Below are 21,998 nucleotides of genomic sequence, written 5' to 3' on the forward strand. Positions count from 1 at the left end.
TATTCCTGGTTCCTGGATATGATGGCCGATGACTATAAATTGAAATATACCTGTAGTATACTTATCACCTAAACACTACATACTATGGCACATTGTAGCGAACAGGATGGAGATACTTCTGATCTAAAATTATCTAAACGATATGCCTGGGAGCAAATCTCAATAACATTCCTTAAGGAAAGCATCGCGATTTTATAACTATGACTTTTGGGAAGACCAAACGGAATACCCCAGCTGAAATGAGAAAAATCTGTATTAAGGAATTTTAGCTCCACCCTGGGCAATTATCCCCTTCCTTCCGTCACTGTCAATTTCCTCCCCAATCCCAAGAGCGCCTCTGCCCAGTTCCGCAGTCTCTGCTCCAAGTCTCTTTTTGATGATGCCCTTAGAAGAAGCAGCGGCAAGCAGCGGAGATAGGGGTTAAGTTCGTAACAGTCTTCTTCTCCCGACCTAGCAGATGGGGACAGTACCCCTCAAAAGCCTCTTTGCCAGCCCTACTGGACGCCGCAGAAGTGAAAGACCAAGAGGGTGGAGCAATCTTTTAGGGAGTGCCTGTACCCTTCCTCCTGTTCCTCTCTGATTGGCCAGCGTGAGTCACGGACGCCCAATCGCACGGCAGCGTCCGCCGTGCCGCTCGGCGACGGCGCCGCGCATGCCCACTCAGGGACCCACCCCGCGCCCCAGCCCTCTGGAGCGCTGGCGAAGGGCACCGGCGGGGAGGCGGCTGTGGTTGCTGGACGCGGCAGTACAGAGCTAAGGTCTCAGGGCCGCGCTGGGACACGGATGGTCCCAGGGGGAGGGCGACAGGAAAAACAAGCACTGACACAACCGCCCCATTTCCCCATATTCCCTAAGAGCAGGTTTTCTTGGGCTGACCAGTCATTTTCACTGTGGTGTCCGACTTGGGCAACTCGATCTGCCCGTGGGGACTCAAGGCTGAGCTGCATTTTTTCTTTGCGTCCCGGCGGACCAAAAGGCGAGGGGAAGGGAACGAGTCTTTATAAAAAAGTAAACTTTCGTGTAGAATGGGCTGGGGACACCTCCGAGTTTGGTTTCCCGCAACGTGACCTTTTTAGCGCCGTCCTGGACGCGCTGCCTCGCAGCCAACCCGTCAGTCTCCTCAGGCCTTATCCTGCCCTCTCTGAGGTGGCCGCCTGTCGGCGCTGCAAACGCCACACTTTTGCTCTACGAAGAACCTCCTCACGACTTTCCAAGGTGTGCAACTCAGAAAAGTGCCCCCCAAAACAAGTAAAAACCTTCGGGGAAGAGGCAAAGTCCCTGAGCTATCCTGACTCCAGCCGCCGGCCCGTGTTTGGTGGATCAGGTCCTGGAGCTCGGCAGCCTGGAAGCCCCACACCAGGCCGGCCCCTACGGCCGCTCAGAAAACGCGGCGAGCGGAACCCGCACGCGGAAGCGCCGGCCGCACTGAGCATGCCCAGTTGCAGAGCCGACCAGAGGAGTTTTTTCTTTTCTTTTCTTTCTTTTTTTTTTTTGGGGGGGGGGGTCTCAAGTAGGAGGCCTCCCCACCACCCCCACCCCAACCCCCCAGCACCCCCGGCTTAAGCAGCTACCATGGCCCAGGTGGCCAACGCGGCGTTGTCCCAGGCGGGTTGGTAAGTGGCGAGTCCCGCCGGCTGCCGGGCCGCGGGCGCGGGCCGGGGCCCCAAGGCGGTTGGGTTGGGGGCGGCGGGGTGCGTGTCGGGGTAGGCGGAGGCTGCTTTCCGCCCCCGGCCTCTCCCCGGGCCCTCCGGGCCGGCTCCGCCCCCGGCGCCACGCTAGCCCAGCGAGTACCCCTGTGTCCCCTCGAGGCGGCGGCGGCGGCAGCGGCCTGGGCCTCGGGCGGCGAGCGGCGGGCCTGGGGAGAGGCCGGGGGCCGCGAGCCGGGCGGGTGGCGGCTCAGACCCCGGCCGAGTGGAGCGCCGGAGAGGACCTGCAGTGCCTTCGCGCTGCCGCTCCGGGGAGGGGGTGTTTCTGCGGCGGGACAAGGGGAGGCGAAGGCCGGGAACGAAGTGCGGTGCAGAGGGACCAACGCGGCGGAGCCCGCGGGCCCTTAGGAAGTTGAGGGCAGAGCGGCGCACAGCCTGCGCTGCGGTCGGAGCCGCCTCTTCTTGCCCCTTGTTTCAAAGTATAGTGTGGACCAGTGTGAAGCTGCCCTCCGCGTCACACACACAACTTCTGGAGCTAAGAATGACCGCATTGTCAACTCGTGGGGGTGCTCGGTAGAACTTTTCTTGAAAGGATGGTGTTCTGAATTTAAGAGGCCTTTCGTGTCAAGATTTTCAGGATTTGAAAACAATACAGAATTATGTGAAATTAGGCAGTTTCTGGAATTGCGGCCATTACGGTTGTAATCATCCCGTTTAATTCAGTAACGCTTTTCCCAGACTTGCACAGGCACATTCTGGGATGAAGGGTAGAAACGGGGATGAAAAAGATTTGCCTTGGCTCTCTGCAATTACTGCTTTGGAAGAAAGAGTGAGGCATTAAAAGACCAAACAAAACCAGGGAGAATAGTGGTAAACCGTATGTACAGAGGAACAGATGAGTGCACTGTGGAATGGGAGGGAGAGTTAATTTCCTGAAGTGGACTTGGGAAGATGGTAAGGAAAAGGCTTTCTAGCACAGAACTGCTAGAGATGAAACAGAGAAGCGCTTATTGTTTTGCAGAACCTACACAAGATCTATATGGTTCGTGAAAGATGTGGGTTTGATTTTGTGAATAAAGTTTTTGATCAGTGGAGGGATATAATCACAATTGTGTTTTGAAGAAGCCCCTCCTGGTTTTAAAGGCACTTGTGTTGTTAAACACCCCATTTTACAGGTGAGGAGACTGAGGCAAAGAGCTGCTAAGTAACTTTCCCGAAGTGACATAGCTAGAAAGTGGTGGAGTTCATTGTTGAGCACAGAGGGCCTGGCTCTGGTCCTGGTTCCTTTAACTCTTATGCGTTATTGTTCCTATAGTTTTTTCACAGAACAGCATTGGCGTAAAAGATTGTAGAGTTAAAAACTCACTGGCTTCAGTTTTGTTTTTGTTAAATAGGAATCTCTTCTTTTAGTTTTTTTTACCCACAAGGGTGTCCTGAATTATCTTGGGTCGCTCTTTCATTTGCCTTTCTCCCCGTTTATCATTAGATTGAGCGTTGATCCTTCACACTAGTAATATTTTCATTTACAAACTCAGTATTTTACTACTTTCCAACATGACCCCGCCTCCTCTGGAAAGATTAGTCTCATTTTTTAGGTCCCGAACACATGCTGACTTTGTTTTCTGTGGCCTCTTATACTCTTCCAGGGCAGGGAACTGAGTCTTATTTTTCTCCTTATCTGGATTGTCAAGAAGTGCACCAGATTGTAGGTTCTTTGTAAAGTCTAATACAGTTGACCTTGGAATGCCCCTGCCAGTCAGAATTCTCCGGACAGGGCCTCTGCAGAAGCTTAGGCAGAGTCCCACCCTGCTTTGTTATATTGTTGTAAATCTTCAGCAATGTTATATTGTAGCATTTGCTACTTTGTATTGCAACTTATCTGTTTATGTTTCTCCCACCTGTCTGTGCTGCTTCTATGTGGCAGTAACTCATAAAGGCAGTAGTAATCTGTGGCGCTAATAAGACTATCTTTCTAGGAATTGTGAGTTTCATGTAATTCCTGCTAGGTCTTGAACAGACTAGGCATGAGGATCTCCTAGGCTTTCAGGTGGCTTCGACTAAATCTTTAATTAGGGACTTACTATGTTAAAATTTAGAATCACAAAGGTTTAAAGGCAGAAAAGAGCACTGGAAGGAAAATTTCTGACTGAAGGGCTTTCACTAGCTCATTTTAGTTCTTACATCCTGAGTTTGCTCTTATACTTGGGGTTCTCTGTTACTGTCACTGACAAACCATTTTTCTTCGTATTCAAATCTATGTGCTTAGTTACTTGTTGAAGCTAAAAAGAAATAGATGCTAAAACATGGAAACACTATTGTTAAATCTGTTCTACAGGCTTTACCTAAAATAGCAGATTAGGGAAATATTTAGTGCTGAAAAGTTTACAATTCTGAAAATATGATCTTCAGGGGGGTACAGAAGATCTATGTAGACCAATCTGTTCAAGTTTCCATTATTTTTAAGTGCAATTTTTTTCCTTCTTAAGGTTTTAATCTTCATTAGAACCGCTGTAAAAATCAATATTTTAAAATATAGCTTCAAAAATAGCTACCTGGCAGACTTAAAATAATTTTTTTCTTCAATGGCCAGTAGCACACAAACGATTTGCTGATTTGAACTTAAATGTTTTAGGGCTTTCTACAGTATAGTGATTATGTTTAAATAATGCACTAAATGGTACCTTGTAAGGCTTAATTATATGAATGGAATAAGTTCATGGGGAAAAGAAATCTGACTCTGAATTTATCTAGATAAAAGTATTACTCACTCTGCATTTTTGTTTTCTCTCTTCAGAGATTCATTCTCCTTTGGGATGATATCCCTGATCACTCTTAGTGGAAATACAACATTCTACTCGTGGGAGAAAGATTTAAAAGGTTGATCTCTGGACATTTTGAATTTTTCTCTTCCATCTTCATCCTTTGTTTGTTTGTTTTTAACAGAAACATGTCACGGGGTACCTAATCAGTTGTGTTTTTGTTTTTGAAAAAGTATCTTCTGGCTGGGCATGGTGGTGGCTCATGCCTGTAATCCCAGCACTTTGGGAGGCTAAGGCGGGTGGGCAGGAGTTGGAGACCTGCCTGGCAAAAATGGTGAAACCCCATTTCTACTAAAATTTCTACAAAAAAATTAGCCAGGCGTGGTGGCAGTCTCCTGTAATCCCAGCTACTTGGTGAGGCTGAGGCATGAGAATCGCTTGAACCCAGGAGGCGGAAGTTGCAGTGAGTAGAGATTGCACTGTTGCACTCCAGCCTGGGCAACAGAGCAAGACTCTGTCTCAAAAAAAAAAAAAAAAAAAAAAAAGTATCTTCCGTGGAATTAGTGTTGCATAGCTTTAACTTTCTGTGCATATGAGAAAACTGAAGCACAGAGTTTTCAATAATTTGCTCAGTTATAAATGGCAGAACCAAGAATAGAGCCCAGATGTCTGGAGTAAAGATTCAGTACTCATTTCCACCAAAAATTAACAGAAGTGACCACATCTAATTTAAATTATTGATCAAAAGTGACACATTTTAAAATTGAAAATTGGGTTGAAGCATTTTGTGGTGTGTAAATTTACTTTCCTAGTCCAGGAAAGATAAAGGGCCTATTCCGAGGGGTGATCCTGTTAGAATCAAATAAATCTTTGCCTTGCAGTGAATTAACTAATTGCGTACTAGGCTTATCTGAAAATCTGGTACATTCTGTATTTTTTGAGGTTTAAGAATACAGTAGGCCCTCCATATCTGTGGGTTCTGCGTCCTTGGATTCAACCAGTCACAGATCTAAAATATTTGGAAAAATTTAAAAAAAAATACAACAACAAAAATAATATGAATAAAAAATAAAATATAACTTTACATAGCATTTACACTGTATTAGGTATTTTAAGTAGTCTAGAGATGATTTCGGGTATACAGGAGAACGTGTGTAGGTTGTATGCAAATACTGTACTACACTATTTTGTGTCAGGGACTTGAGCATCAGTAGACTTTGTTATCTGTGGGGGCCCTGGGACCGATCCCTTATGGATACTGGGGGATGACTATATCTGAAAAAGTGGGACACTATGTTGTGTGTCTTTGCTTCTTTTACCCAGTAGTTTGAGTTGAAGACCCTTTAAGGTAGCATATGAAATAGCATTTCCATTTTGTTCTGAAAGAACATGTAGTCTTAGGAAGCCCAGGTTTCTGACACCCAGGGGTTAGCCATGGAGTACTCCAGGTTTTGTTTTGTTTGTTTGTTTTGAGGGCAGAGATGGGATGGAGAGGATAAACAAAGGTCTCCTTTTAACCTCTTTGGGGTTATCTCCATTTGATTATTGGTGCTATCACCATGCTGACATCCTCTGGCCCAAGTGCATACATAACTCCTTTCCCTTCGTTTCACCTTTGAACAACTAAGAAAGGCTACAGTTTATTAAGGTCTTTATCAGAATGTAGAACTAGAAAACAACTACGAGATAAATAGAAAAAATAAGAAGCATGATGACAGTACAGGTTATAAAGTGATTATTGTGCTCTTGTATTCAAGGGCCCACTCTATTCCACATTACTTTGAAGACAGCTACTACAAAGAGGTGGAACAACTTCAGGATATTTTGCTGGAATTTCTAATTCCTGGTTTTTGACCTGTCCACAGATGAAGGGCTTCTTTTCATATTCCATTACATAGAGGCTTCTTCTCAGACACATTAATGACCATGACTGAGAAACTCAGATGCCCAGCCTGCAGCCACTGCTGTGCCTTTGTTTGTTCAGTTCTGGTTTTCTTAGCGACACACCTTTTTTCCAGGAGATTACTGGTGAATGATCTCACTCTTCAGATGAGAAACACTGTGTAGCAGCATCAGTACAACCTCTGCAGTAGCAGCAATATAATTATACCTTCTTATAGTGGTAATAGATGTAAAATATGAGTTTATGCATATAATAAGAGGGTATTAGAAGTTTTGCTCCCTCACTATTCCAATACATCTCTTAGAAATAGGTAAATATTTGTAGAGAATATTGGTCATTCTTTATAAGGTTTAATATTAAGTGCAGGGTTTTTAAAATCTAGAATTATGATATACCCTTAATTATCATACTTCATAGCCTTTAAAGTAAGTCATATGTATAAGACAGGCAGATGTAAATAGCTTGGTATACTCTTTTGGAAAGGATTTGAATCATTAAAACATTTTTTTAGATGCTGAAGAACATTAGAGGAAACCAATTCCTTTTTTTTTTTTTTTTTTTTTTGAGACAGAGTTTCACTCTTGTTGCCCAGGCTAGAGTACAATGGCTCGATCTTGGCTTATTGCAACCTCTACTTCCCAGGTTCAAGCAGTTCTCCTGCTTCAGCCTCCTAAGTAGGTAGGATTACAGGCATGTGCCACCACACCTGGCTAACCAATTGCTTTTTAATCAGATTTTAGTGGAGCTTGTTGGAGACATCTTTCTATTTTGAAATATTTTCTATTTCTTTAATGAACATTTGTAGCTATCTCTTTGGCTTATATTGTTTGTGAAATTAAAATGTTCAAAGGTAATAAGCCTTGTTGACTTTCTGTCTCAAAATATGTTACACATTGCTTTACAGCTTCTACTGATACCGTAAACTATGAAAAATGACTGGATATTCTGTTGAATTGTGCAAGTGTTCAGGTTTCAAGGTGCTGTTTGCAGTGATTTTTTTTTTTGGTGACTAACCTATAAATCTAGTTTCAACTGCTTGTAGACTTGACTGCCTTAAGCATAAAGGGGGAATAAAAAGAAACTTGCTACCTCAGCAGGTTGAAAATAATTTTCTCCTTTCATACAGCAGCATTTGCTAAATCAACGAAAAATTGCATAGTAACATTTTAAGAACCATAAAAATATGACTATATCAACTTTTTTGGCTTATGTTTTCTCCTTTTGACAAAAGAATATTGACATTTTGACTTGTCATGTTTCAGTTAAGTGCCATCAGTCTAGAAATTCATTCTTTCTGAAAGGTCTAGGATATAGAAGTAGCTGAAGAACAGTATTGCCAGATAAATTTTGGAAGAAGACTACTGAATGCCCAGAAATTTTCATGTAAAAATTTAAGAAACACTTGTGAAGTCATAGCACAACAAAGAAAAGCAAACAAGATGGGGCAAAAATGTATGGTAGTAATGTAAAGTATTAAGAAGGGTGTGAAATCAAAGACACTGATAGCAGAAAGGAAACAGGTTGGTGATGGACAAAAGGAGGAAAGAACTGCGTGGTGTTCTAGGGCTAGACAGAGAGCCTATATGTACCATAGCACTGGAACCCCATCAGGTTTCACATCTCTATTAGATGGGTGCAAGTGTGTATATGTACTTCTCACCTGTAGTACAACTTTATGGCCTTAAAAGTAGAGGCAAATAGCAGTATAGTGCTCTTGAATTATAATATATTTACAATAATAAGTAAGGCATATACAGAGAAATATGTAACTCTATACAATAATATGTGCACTGAAATACATTTAGTAAATATTTATATCTCCTGTATACCATGCACTGTGTTTGTTGCCGAGATATTATATACAAGACAGGCAGAATTTAAACATGATCTACACTGTTGTTTTACTTGCAAGATTTTGTTAAAACACATCTGAGAGCAATTAACCCAGACTTGGGAAGGTTGGAAGGCTTTCCAGTACTGATGATGGATAAGCAAGGTTTTTGTATATGTCTCCTTTAAATATCATGTCTTCTGCTCTTTGTCTAAGGAAAAAACAAGGCACTGTATATGTCTTCTTTAAATATTGTGTCTTCTGGTATTTGGCTAAGGAAAAAACAAGGCACATTCATCAATGCACTCATTCAACAAATAATCCTTTTTTCTTGTTGTTGGTTTGTTTGCTTTTTGAGACAGAGTCTCACTCTCTTGCCCAGGCTGGAGTGCAGTGGCATAATCTTGGCTCACTGTAACCTCCACCTCCCAGGTTCAAGAGATTCTCCTGCCTCAGCCTCCTGAGTAGCTGGGATTACAGGTGCCCACCAGCACACCCAGCTAATTTTTGTATTCTTAGTTGATATGGTTTGGTTCTGCATCCTCACCCAGATCTCATCTTGTAGCTCCCATAATTTCCACGTGTTGTGGGAAGGACTCGGTGGGAGGTGATTGAATTATGGGGATGGGTCTTTCCCATGCTGTTCTCATGATAGTGAATGGGTCTCACGAGATCTGATGGTTTTAAAAATGGGAGTTGCCCTGCACAAGCTCTCTTTTTGCCTGCTGCCATCCACATAAGATGTGACATGCCCCTCTTTGCCTTCTGCCATGATTGTGAGACCTCCCCAGGCATGTGGAACTGTTAAGTCCAATAAATATCTTTCTTTTGTAAATTGCCCAGTCTCAGGTATGTCTTTATTAGCAGCATGAAAAAGGACTAGTAGAGACAGAGTTTCACTGTGTTGGCCAGGCTGGTCTTGAACTCCTGACCTCAAGTGATCCACCTGTCCCGGCCTCCCAGAGTCCTGGGATTACAGATGTGAGCCACAGTGTCCAGCCTCAACAAATAATTCTTAAACACCATATTGTGGCAGGCACTTTCTTAGTACAGTCAGGTATGGTCTTATAGGGGGAAAAAACATTAATTACATATTTAAACATGCTGCATCTATAAAAAATACTAGAGAGGAGAAGAGACATCATTCCAAATGCACGTACTAAGGGAGAATTAGTCTTTTCATGGTGGTCAGAAAATAGCAGAATTACTAAAGGGGAATTTTAGCCTTTTCATGGTGGTTAGAGAATGCTACCCTGAGATCTGGAGAATGAGTGTTAACTGACAAAGGGGAGCACAGCATCTACAAAAGTCATGGGGCACGAGGGAGCATGGTGAATACAAACATCTGAATGACCTGGGTGACTAGAGGGCAAGACAGAGGGACAGTGTAGTGAGATGGAGTTAGGAGCTACTTAGGGACAGGTCACATAGCTTGGACCTTGTTGGCCATGTTAGGATTTATTTTTATTTTGAAGGTAATAGGAATCAGTTGAAGAGTTTTAATCATGATGTGAGGATTATGGTGTGGATAACATCATGGTTTTGAAGTATGCTTGGGCTGAAGAAAATGGAGCCGGGCAGGACTATTAAATAGATGGCAATGGTTGAGATAAAGAGCAGCAGATTGATTTGATAGATATTTGGAAGGTAAATGGACAGGACTTTTTGATGGATTGGACATGAATGTGACAGAGGAGTTGTCAAAGGCTTGATTTCTAGGTTTTGGGCTTGTATCCTCAAATCAGTTACAATTCAGTTAGGTAGGGACTCTTAGAAGATGGTCATATTTTTGGGGGTTGGGTCATGAGTTAAGTTGGTCATTACTTGAGTGTGAGATCCCTTTAAGTCATCTAAAATAAGATGTCAGGCATTAGGAAATACCAGTCTTGCACTCAGAAGAGAAGACTGGTCTACAGATAAATCTGGAGTCATTCCAGGATAGGTGGTGATTGAAATGGTATATTGATAAGATCATCCAAGGCTGCAGCTGTCCAGTATGGTGGACATTAGTCACATGGCTGCTGATCACTTGATATGTGTCTAGTCTAAATTCAGATGTGCTACAAATGTAAAATACACAGTGAATTTGGAAGACGGTACTAAAAATGAGTGTAGGGATCTCAGTAATTTTTATATTGATCATACTTTAAAATATATTTTGTTAAAATAGTTACTAAATTAATTTCACCTGTTTTTACTTTTTAAAATATGGCTACAAGACAATTTAAAATTACATATGTGAACATTATATTTGTTGGACAGTACTGATGTAAGAACTAAGCTTTGAGTAAGAGACTGGGTTCAAGTACTGAGAAATTTTAGCATTTTTTAGAGGAGAATTAACCTTTAAGGAGCTGCTAATCAGGCGAAAAAGCTTTAGAATTCATTATAAATTCATTGAGTTTTTCTAAGAAGAGAAAATGGATATATCTTTTAGAGTTCTTTGATAAGACTATTTGATATGGTCAGTATTAGTTTATTGACTTGCTGATATTGGAGACTCAGAGCAGCTTTTAAAACGTTCTTTATAAATTTAGATATCTGAAAGTCTTTTAAAAAATTTCCCACAATCTTTCTCCAGATTCCTCTAAATATATAAAATGCAAGTAAAATTTAGCTGCAGCTTTTCAGAAGGCAGTCTGTCATGGATATTACATGAAGATGTTAATGAATATTTTTTATTATACTAAATTTCTAAGTGGGACCATGAAGAGTTTGAAAATTAATAAAGGTGGATTTTGTAAAATACCTAATGTGAAACGATAAATGTAAGTATTGATGGAAAAACTTGCTGAATAAATTAAGCCAGCATTTTATAATGAATTTGGAATTGACTCAGTTCAAGCTTTGTTTTGAGAGAGAAATAGGGACATATGTTAAGTTTAAGTGTACGTAACGTTTCTAGTTTGATTGATGCCTTATGGCTTTGTCAGCTTCTGTAAGGGAAAGATCAAGTCTTTTCATGTTTTTGTAGTATTCCAAGCATTTAGCAGGATGTAAGTTGCACAGTAGACACTTAAATACTTGTGGAATGAATGTTACTCTCATCTTAATTGGTCTTGGTATCATTCATCATTTTGCTTTTGTGTCCTCAAGGGACATGAAACTTCTTCAAGCTTTTTGTAGAGTAGAAAATTGTGATTTCTGAAATGAATGTTGTGAAATTTAAACAAAGTGTTATGAAAAATGTGATCTCCTCAAAAATGCAGGAAATAGCCTTATGAAAGCTTTCTCTATTTGTTGATATTTTCTACCTTGTTTATAGAATTCAACTGTTAAGAGATATAACTAGTGATAATGTAGATAATACACTTAAAGGTATATGTTTGTATTTAGTTAGAAGAAAATTTTGAAATATGTTGATTGCATTTCTTTGGCTGAGACAACCAACTGTCTCTTTAGGGTCCTTGAAATGTTCTCTCTCATGGTAATATTAGTAGAAACTGTTTTCAGAACTATTTCATTCACATTTGATGTTTTATGAGATAGCAACAAGTTCTTTTTGATATTTCAGAATTGCTTATAGGTTAGTACTTCAGTGATATGGTGCGGCTGTGTCCCCACCCAAATCTCAACTTGAATTGTTTCTCCCAGGATTCCCATGTGTTTTGGGAGGGATCCAGCGGGAGGTAATTGAATCACGAGGGCTGGTGTTTTCCCGTGCTATTCTCATGATGGTGAATAAGTCTCGTGAGATCTGATGGGTTTATCAGGGGTTTCCACTTTTGCTTCTTCCTCATTTTCTCTTGCCACCACCATGTAAGAAGTGCCTTTCACTTCCTGCCGTGATTCTGAGGCCTCCCCAGCCATGTGGAACTGTAAGTCCAATTAAACCTCTTTTTCTTCCCAGTCCCAGGTATGTCTTTATCACCAGCATGAAAAAGAACTAATATAGTTAATTAGTACCAGTAGAGTGGGGCGTTGCTGAAAAGATACCCAAAAATGTGGAAGCAGCTTTGGAACTGGGTAACAGGCAGAGGCTGGAACAGTTTAGAGGACTCAGAAGAAGAAAGGAAAATGTGAGAAAGTTTGGAACTTCCTAGAGACTTGTTGAATAGCTTTGCCCAAAATGCTGATAGTGATATGGACAATAAGATCCAGGCTGAGATGGTCTCAGGTGGAGATGAGGAACTTGTTGGGAACTGCAGCAAAGGTGACTCTTGTTATGTTTTAGCAAGGAGACTGGCAGCATTTTGCCCCTGCCCTAGAGATTTGTGGAACTTTGCACTTGAGAGAGATGATCTAAGGTATCTAGCAGAATAAATTTTTAAGCAGCAGAGCATTCAAAAAATGACTTGGGTGCTGTTAAAAGCATTCCATTTTAAAAGGGAAACAGAGCACAAAAGTTTGGAAAATTTGCAGCATGACTATGTGATAGAAAAGAAAAACCCATTTTCTGGGGAGAAATTCAAGCCAGCTGCAGAAATGTGTGTAAGTAGCAAGGATCCTAATGTTAAACCCCAAGACTGTGGAGAAAATGTCTCCAGGCCATGTCAGAGACCTTCAAGGTAGCCCCTCTCATCACAGGCCTGGAGGTCCAGGGCGAACAAGTGGTTTCGTGGGCTGGGCCCAGGGTCTCTGTGCTGTGTGCAGCTTAGGGACTTGGTGCCTTCTGTCCCAGCCACTCCAGCCATGGCTGAAAGGGGCCAACATACAGCTTGGGCTGTGGCTTCAGAGGGTGGAAGCCCCAAGCCTTGGCAGCTTCCATGTGGTGGTGAGCCTGTGGGGGCACAGAAGTCAAGAATTGAGGTTTGAGAATCTCTGCCTAGATTTCAGAGGATGTATGGAAATGCCTGGATGCCCAGGCAAAAGTTTGCTGCTAGGATAGAGCCCTCATGGAGAACCTCTGTTAGGGCAGTGTGGAAGGGAAATGTGGGGTTGGAGCCCCCACACAGAGGCCCTACTGGGGCATTGCCTAGTACAGCTGTGAGAAGAAGGCCACCATCCTCCAGACTTCAGAATGGTAGATCCACTGACAGCTTGCACCGTGCGCCTGGAAAAGCTGCAGGCATTCAACACCAGCCCGTGAAAGCAGCTGGAACGGAGGCTATACCCTGCATAGCCACAAGGGCAGAGCTGCCTAAGACCATGGGAACCCATCTCTTGCATCAGTGTGACCTGGATGTGAGACCTGGAGTCAAAAGAGATCATTTTGGAGCTTTAAAATTTGACTGTCCCACTGGATTTTAGACTTGCATGGTCCCTGTAACCCCTTTGTTTTGGCCAACCTCACCCATTTGGAACAGCTATAATTATCCAATACCTGTACCTGCCTTGTCTCTAGGAAGTAACTAGCTTGCTTTTGATTGTACAGGCTCATAGGTGGAAGGGACTTGCCTTGTCTCAGATGAGACTTTGGACTGTGGACTTTAGGTTAATGCTGAAATGAGTTAAGACTTTGGTGGACTGTTGGGAAGGCATGATTGGTTTTGAAATGTGAGGACATGAGATTTGGAAGGGCCAGGGTTGGAATGATAGGGTTTGGCTGTGTCTCCACCCAAACATCTACTCCCAGAATTGTATCTCCCAGAATGCCCATGTGTTCGTATTATGGGAGGGACCCAGGGGGAGGTAGTTGAATCATGGGGGCCAGTCTTTCCTGTGCTAGTCTCATGATCGTAAGTCTCACAAGATCTGATGGGTTTATCAAGGGTTTCCACTTTTGCTTCTTCGACATTTTTTCTCTTGCCACCGCCATGAAAGAAGTGTCTTTCACCTCCCGCCATGATTCTGAGGCCTCCCCAGCCATGTGGAACTGTAAGTCCTGTTAAACCTCTTTTTCTTCTTAGTCTTGGGTATATGCCTTTATCGGTAGCATTAAAATGGTCTGGTACATTCAGTTAGAAAGGAGTTAAGATGATGGTATTATATTTCATGCTAGGGCCTTTAATGAGGCAAAGAAGTAGGAATCTAGGTATCTTGCAGTCTAAGTTGTCATAGAGTTCAAGTCCACTGGGGTTTTACCTGAGGACTCTGCTAAACAGTTTACTCTTTGTTTCTTGCAATTGTGAGCACCAAAAAGGCGTGTATGTGTTACTGTTAGGACATAAAGCATGTAAAATGGGCTCCTCAGTATCCTTGCTCGGTTCAGTGTACTCAGAATGGCAAGTACTAGCAACCCTTTGTGTCTGTGCTGAGAGTGCGAGTTGATATTCAGGGGCCTCTACTCTTAGTAATTGGCGACTACCTTTTTTCTAGGCTGCCTGCTGATTCCCTTAGTATGTTCTAATTTAAGTAATAATGAGATTTCTCAGGATTGTGTTGATTTGACTTCTTTCCTCAGTTTTGCTTCTTGGGGATGGATAGGGTAGGATTAGTTCCCAGGCTGCATGAGAATCTTCTTTGGTTGCTACATTTGGGAGTTGTACAAGAGCTGGATGTATATTTTCCCTTATTTTGGTTGTTGCTGATAAATTTTTTGACTGCTTTTTCTGGTTGTGGATTTTTTTCCTTTGATTTTTATGTTATTTCCCTGTTTAATTAATTACTCATTTTTCAGAAGTCTTTATAAACATATTAATTAGATGTTTCCCTGGTAAAGTTGATACGTGATGAAAGTTTTTATATGCGTATATTAAAAACATAATGGCTGTACAATACCATGAAATTTCAATGACCATTTTTGTGCCTGTGTTTACATTGTTGTTAGTGCAAAATGACCACCCAAAATAACACTTAACTTTGTTAATAAACATATCTAGCTGCTCTATGCAACATAGACACCTGCCATAGTACTCATTAAATTTTCTACTAGTTATAAAGACTTATTTAGCTGTGATAGTTCACAATTAAAAGACACCCTCATGTAATTAGATGTAGTTTCTTAACAAATTGAGAGTTTAACAAGTTGAAATTTTGATTTGGTATCATGAAAAAAAGAGTGCAGTGTAGTGGTATATACTTTTACAGTTACAGGGTCATGAGAATGGACTTAATAATACATGACAGAAATTATGGTATGCCTACTGAAGTTTGATTATCTTGAAAGTGCAACAGAGCCTTGACATTTTTACCAGTTTCTACTTATGTGAATAAGCATTTATTTTGATATTATTTTAAGCAAAATGCAAAAGCAGATTAAATACCAAACTAGCCTGAGCTACATTTTTCTAATGCTTAAAAAAAATGCCCTGCATTAATTAGGTTGAAGGCTAGGCTGATGTAAGAGAAGCCTGAAGAACATAGGTTTTTTTTGTTTTTCTTTTTTTTTTTGGTCACAGAACAATCCAGAATAGTTAGACAGTTCTGCTTTGTGCTGTCATTTAAGGACCCAGGTTCCTTTCATCTTATTGCTTTGATGTCCCCTCACCCCTTGCTACTCCAAGTGTGGTCCACAGACCAGCAGCATTGACATCACCTGGTAGCTTGTTAGAAGTGTAGAATCTCAAACCTCACCAGCATCTTAATTTTAATAAGATTCTTATTAAAGAATCTTATTGCACATTAAAGTGATTCTTTTGCACATTAAGGTTTGAGGAGCAGTACTCTAGTGTATTGTCATTGTTTTCATGGTCATAACAGAGTAGCTGTCACATTTGGGTTTCCCTGGCTGGAATGGGAAGAACAGCAGAGAGCCATAGAGTTAGTTCCCTGATGAAGAGACATCATATCCTTGGTTTCTAAGGACTTTAATCTGACATCCACCTGAAAGGGATTCTGAGAACTGTGGCCTAGCTCACTGATTCTCAAACAATCAACTAGTTAAATCTTATAAACTATAAAACGTTGTGGCAGTGTGAGATTGCTCCAAAAGTTTCTGTACATACCCCGTCATGTGGCAGTAACAGAGTCTGTGGGTTGACATTAATCTATAAACCACACTTGAAGTAGGTCTTATTTGACATATTTGAATTTTTCATTCAGTGATACTGTTCAACTTATGGTAAATTTGAGTGAAGTGGTGTGAGTAAATGAGGCTCTATCTTTTTGGCCTTTCATACTTTTTGATTTAGTTTACTTAATATTCTACTTTTTTAAAAATAGTATTTTTAATGATAATCTTATGTTTGTAAGGACTTTTCAGCTTGCAAAGCTCATTTCCCTACATTATATGGCATTCTATAATAATAGGTAGTATGGACTGTATTTGCTTATAAAAAGGGATTACAAGCTTTGTTGGTTTAATCATGCTGATAAGCAATTTGACGTATCAAGAAATGGATGCATTTTTTTAATGAAATAATGCCTTCTTTTTATGTATTTTGTAACTTATACTTTTAGTTATGAATTAATATTTGTTTTGAATTGGTGTTATGAAACTTATCTGGGCCATTATATTGGCCAACTGCTTGATGTATTTTATTATTCTTGCCTTGGCATGTTTTCATGGAAAATAAAATTGAATTGGACTGTTGGTGGTCTTTTAAAATGGTTTACCTTATCACAGTAGCTTTCATTTCCTGTGTAAATTAAATTGTTTATCATTATTCGTAATGTTTTAAGCAGAAGTATATGTAAAATATATGATTATAGATCTTTATATATCTAAGATGTATACTTTAAAAGTGGAAAAATAGGCTCACGTTTGACTGTTTTTGTTATTTTCAACTTGCTTGTTGCTGTTATGGCCTGCCTGGTATTCCCTGCAGTATCCGTGTACCCCTAGTTTTTTTTCTTTTTTGCCTAAGTACCCAATATATATGAACTAATAGGTCAACAGGAGGTTAGCTTTTGAAAATGCTGCCAAGGAATGGGCTCAAAAGCTTGAATCACTTTGTATTTCAAACTGAGATGTGTAAATTAAGCGATTTTGGATAAATGTTTATATTAGAATTAATTCATTAATTATAATTAATTAGAATTTGGTCACAAAACTGAATTATTGTGAGAGATTACTGAGAAAAAGAATAGAGTTACAGAAACACTACCATGTACCTTTTATATTCAGTTAGATTTATGTCTGCTTGAGAAGCTGTATGGCTGGTGTTTACGAGCATGGGCTCTTGAAGACCAATTCTCCTGAGCTGAGATCAGTCCTGGTTCTGCCATAGATTAGCTATAACATTGGGCACATTTCTTAACTGCATGCCTCAGTTTGCTTATCTATAAAATGGTGTCAATATTGTACCTGCTTCATAGTATTGTTAGGGGGATTAGTAAGTTAATACACACAAAGTGTTTAGAACACTGCTTGGCATATGTTGAATGCCCAGTAAATACTTAATGTTCTTGCTATTGTATGTTAGTTAAATACGTTCTTAAATTAGTGTTGCCAGTTAAATACGTTCATGTTACTTGCACATATGAATTTCTGATCTTGTGTCACCTTTTAAAAAATTGATGCCCTTTACTCTATTTTAGATTACCTTATATAGCCTGTGAGAGTGTTACTTTGATAAAGATAAAATCTTTATATCTTATAGATTTTTAGTCTCAACTATATATATATATATATCTTACCATTAGCATTTTATAATCTTATAAATATTAGTGTCTCAAATTAAAGATAAAATGGTGCAGGTAGATAGAATAGTTCATATAATGTTACATTATTTCACTTGTACAGGAAGAATAGAAATTTGAGAGAGGAGTCAGGTAGCGTGATGCCTCCAGCTTTGTTCTTCTGACTTAGGATTGTCTTGGAGATGCGGGCTCTTTTTTGGTTCCATATGAACTTTAAAGCAGTTTTTTCCAATTCTGTGAAGAAACTCATTGGTAGCTTGATGGGGATGGCATTGAATCTATAAATTACCTTGGGCAGTATGGCCATTTTCACGATATTGATTCTTCCTATCCATGAGCATGGTATGTTCTTCCATTTGTTTGTGTCCTCTTTTATTTCACTGAGCAGTGGTTTGTAGTTCTCCTTGAAGAGGTCCTTTACATCCCTTGTAAGTTGGATTCATAGGTATTTTATTCTCTTTGAAGCAATTGTGAATGGAAGTTCATTCCTGATTTGGCTCTCTGTTTGTCTGTTACTGGTGTATAAGAATGCTTGTGATTTTTGCACATTAATTTTGTATCCTGAGACTTTGATGAAGTTGCTTATCAGCTTAAGGAGATTTTGGGCTGAGACAATGGGGTTTTCTAAATATACAATCATGTCATCTGCACACAGGGACAATTTGACTTCTTCTTTTCCTAACCGAATACCCTTGATTTCTTTCTCTTGCCTAATTGCCCTAGCCAGAACTTCCAACACTATGTTGAATAGGAGTGGTGAGAGAGGGCATCCCTGTCTTGTGCCAGTTTTCAAACGGAATTTTTCCAGTTTTTGCCCATTCAGTATGACATGGTACTGGTACCAAAACAGAGATATAGACCAATGGAACAGAACAGAGTCCTCAGAAATAATACCACACATCTACAGCCATCTGATCTTTGACAAACCTGAGAGAAACAAGAAATGGGGAAAGGATTCCCTATTTAATAAATGGTGCTGGGAAAATTGGCTAGCCATAAGTAGAAAGCTGAAACTGGATCCTTTCCTTACTCCTTATACGAAAATTAATTCAAGATGGATTAGAAACTTAAATGTCAGACCTAATACCATAAAATTCCTAGAGGAAAACCTAGGTCGTACCATTCAGGACATAGGTATGGGCAAAGACTTCATGTCTAAAACACCAAAAGCAACAGCGGCAAAAGCCAAAATTGACAAATGGGATCTCATTAAAGAGCTTCTGCACAGCAAAAGAAACTACCATCAGAGTGAACAGGCAACCTACAGAATGGGAGAAAATTTTTGCAATCTACTCATCTGACAAAGGGCTAATATCCAGAACCTACAAAGAACTCAAACAAATTTACAAGAAAAAAACAACCCCATCAAAAAGTGGGCAAAGGATATGAACAGACAGTTCTCAAAAGAAGACATTCATACAGCCAACAGACACATGAAAAAATGCTCATCATCACTGGCCATCAGAGAAATGCAAATCAAAACCACAATGAGATACCATCTCACACCAGTTAGAATGGCGATCATTCAAAAGTCAGGAAACAACAGGTGCTGGAGAGGATGTGGAGAAATAGGAACACTTTTACACTGTTGGTGGGATTGTAAACTAGTTCAACCATTATGGAAAACAGTATGGCGATTCCTCAAGGATCTAGAACTAGATGTACCATATGACCCAGCCATCCCATTACTGGGTATATACCCAAAGGATTATAAATTATGCTGCTATAAAGTCACATGCACACGTATGTTTATTGCAGCACTATTCACAATAGCAAAGACTTGGAATCTACCCAAATGTCCATCAGTGACAGATTGGATTAAGAAAATGTGGCACATATACACCATGGAATACTATGCAGCCATAAAAAAGGATGAGTTTGTGTCCTTTGTAGGGACATGGATGCTGCTGGAAACCATCATTCTTAGCCAACTATCACAAGAACAGAAAACCAAACACCGCATGTTCTCACTCATAGGTGGGAACTGAACAATGAGATCACTTGGACTCGGGAAGGGGAACATCACACACCGGGGCCTATCATGGGGAGGGGCGAGGGGGGAGGGATTGCATTGGGAGTTATACCTGATGTAAATGACGAGTTGATGGGTGCAGCACACCAACATGGCACAAGTATACATATGTAACAAACCTGCACGTTATGCATATGTACCCTACAACTTAAAGTATAATAATAATAAATAAATTTAAAAAAAAAAAAGAAATTTGAGAGAGGAAACTGTCAATATTCTGTCTCTTAATATGGACATGAATTTAAAGTCTCAGCTGAAGGGAGGTAATTTCATATTCTTGTTGAAATGTTGCATTAAGTGTTTGCCTTTTATTTTTATAAATAAGTATTTCACTTAAAGAATAGTGTGTTACCCTCCTCAAAAATTAAGTGTGTGGAACCAGTTGTGCTGTATATAAATTTATGAGACAATGTACTTTTTTTTTAAGTCCAAATACTTTTTTTTTTTTTTTTGAGAGAAGGACGTGTCTTTTAAGTCTAGTTTTTGAAGAAAGAAAGATTATATAGCTTTATCCTAAGGAGTTGGCAGACTATGGCCATTGGGCCAAATCTGGCCTGCTACCAGTTTTTGTAAAGAACATTTTAGTAGAACACAGCCAGAACCACTCATACACCTACTGTCTGTGGCTGCTTTTGTGCTACAGGAACAAAGAGTAGTTGTGACAGAAATCAAATATTGTAGGAAAGCCTGCAATATTTACTATCTGGCTCTTTACAGAAAAAGTTTGCTAATCTCTGCCCTAAGTAATTAGTAAAATAGATGTGTTAGTTCTTTATTACTTAGAAAAAACTGAAGTTGGAACAAGTAGTATATGCTACTGGTTCCAGAATTTGTCAAAAATAACTTGCCAAGAAAACCACAATCCTTGTTCTTATCCTTATTTTTTAGTGACTGGTATGAATGGGGCTGCCTCATAAATTAGTAAATCCTAATTATTTGATAGGATTGTGTCCGTACTTGCAGTGGGGGCTTTCTGTCAAGTACAGAGTTATCAGGTGTTTTGAAATGGTCTACTGATTTTAATAGAACTTTCCATTATATCCTAGGGCAGATAGAAATCCTTCATTGGTTTCCATTGAGCATTCATTCCTATCACACTTGGACAACTTTTGGGTTCTGTAGAATACCTAGACAACAGACAGTGTTTTTTTCCTGTTTTTGTTTTAAAAAAAATAAAATCAGTACTGCTTAAACAGAGGGAAAAGAGTGAATATGAGGTTGAAAAACCTGTTATAACACATCAGTCTTGAGTAAAATATAGGAGGAGTTCGTTCTTAGATATCAAAATATATTTGGTAGCCAATCAGATTTAAATTAAACTGATTGGTCATCAGCATACTGATTATTTTATATAAGAAATTGAACTTATGAAAAAAAAAATTTCATGTGTTGATTTGACCAAGATTGATGTTTTATAACAGTGTTTAGGGAACTAGGCATGAAGGGCCTAATGAGATCCTGTTTTACAATATTCATTGCCATTCTCGTTCATATTTTTCCTTTTTAGATTTGTATTCTGAAACTTTGAGAATTACCAGTTCCATTATGTGGACATTCATATTAACTGGGATCCGTGCATAATTTTCATTTTTGACATTATTCTGATTATATAATTATTTTATTATCTGATTATGTTATTCTGATTACATTACTATTTCATCAGAATCTTTACACTTCATCCAAGCACTTTGGTGTATCAGGACTATAATTAACATTGGTAATAAGCAAACATACTCATTTAACAAATGTAAGTGATAATAGGCAGATGCCATTATTGGGAAGCTAGGCCTTCAATGTCGGCTAACTAAACAGACCAATGCAATCTTTATAGCTCATTCACACATTTAAAGAATATGAGAATTTTGAAGAGTGCATTTATTGTTCTGTAAAACATGATTAATATCAATTTGTAAGATGTATGCAAATAAAATTGCTTTCTTTTCTCAAATGGGCAAGCTTTGTACAGATGCCTTGATGGATCTTCCAGGAACTACCATGTCCAGAGATTTATTGAGTTTTAAATAAGAGCCATGAAAATACTAGATTTGCCAGTTTTACAAAGATCATTCTGGCCTTTATTTCAAGGATAGGTGAAGAGATCAAGGCTCAGGCAAAGACAATTTAAAGAAAAACATTCTTTAGAGAGAAACTTCATCAACGTATCTTTCTCTTAAGGAAAATTGAAGAAAGGGAGAACTCTGGTTGGCTCTCAGTGTCCTTGACTTGTCTCCTTCCCCTATTTAAAGATAGAATCAGTTAATAATGTTTATTAGTGTTAATGTTAGACATTTTAAAATACCCTTTGCTTAAGAATTAATAACTTCATTGGATGGCTCAAAAATTGTGTTTTGTAAGTTGATAAGATACTGATTTTTAGATTTAACATGCTACAATGTCAAATCATGGCAAAAATGATCCACTTTAT

General features: G+C 39.7%; 1 protein-coding gene across 4 annotated transcripts in view; it reads left to right on the plus strand.

The window, feature by feature from the left end:
• Positions 1-1,109: 1,109 nt before the first annotated feature.
• The window catches only part of TDRD3 (tudor domain containing 3), a 191,530-nt gene continuing 170,641 nt past the window's right edge, over positions 1,110-21,998 (plus strand). The window contains exon 1 of one of the 4 annotated variants that reach the window (XM_007960526.3): positions 1,110-1,215. Coding sequence is in view for 1 of the 4 variants with exons in the window: in XM_007960522.3 (XP_007958713.2) it covers positions 1,573-1,613 (41 nt within the window). In the remaining 3 variants the exon portion in view is untranslated. Of the gene's footprint in view, positions 1,216-1,451; positions 1,614-21,998 lie in introns of those variants that run through there. The other 3 variants (XM_037986648.2, XM_007960522.3, XM_037986649.2) reach the window with 3 other exon arrangements.

The sequence above is a fragment of the Chlorocebus sabaeus genome, chromosome 3 (assembly GCF_047675955.1).
Source record: "Chlorocebus sabaeus isolate Y175 chromosome 3, mChlSab1.0.hap1, whole genome shotgun sequence".
Classification (NCBI taxonomy): Eukaryota; Metazoa; Chordata; class Mammalia; order Primates; family Cercopithecidae; genus Chlorocebus; species Chlorocebus sabaeus.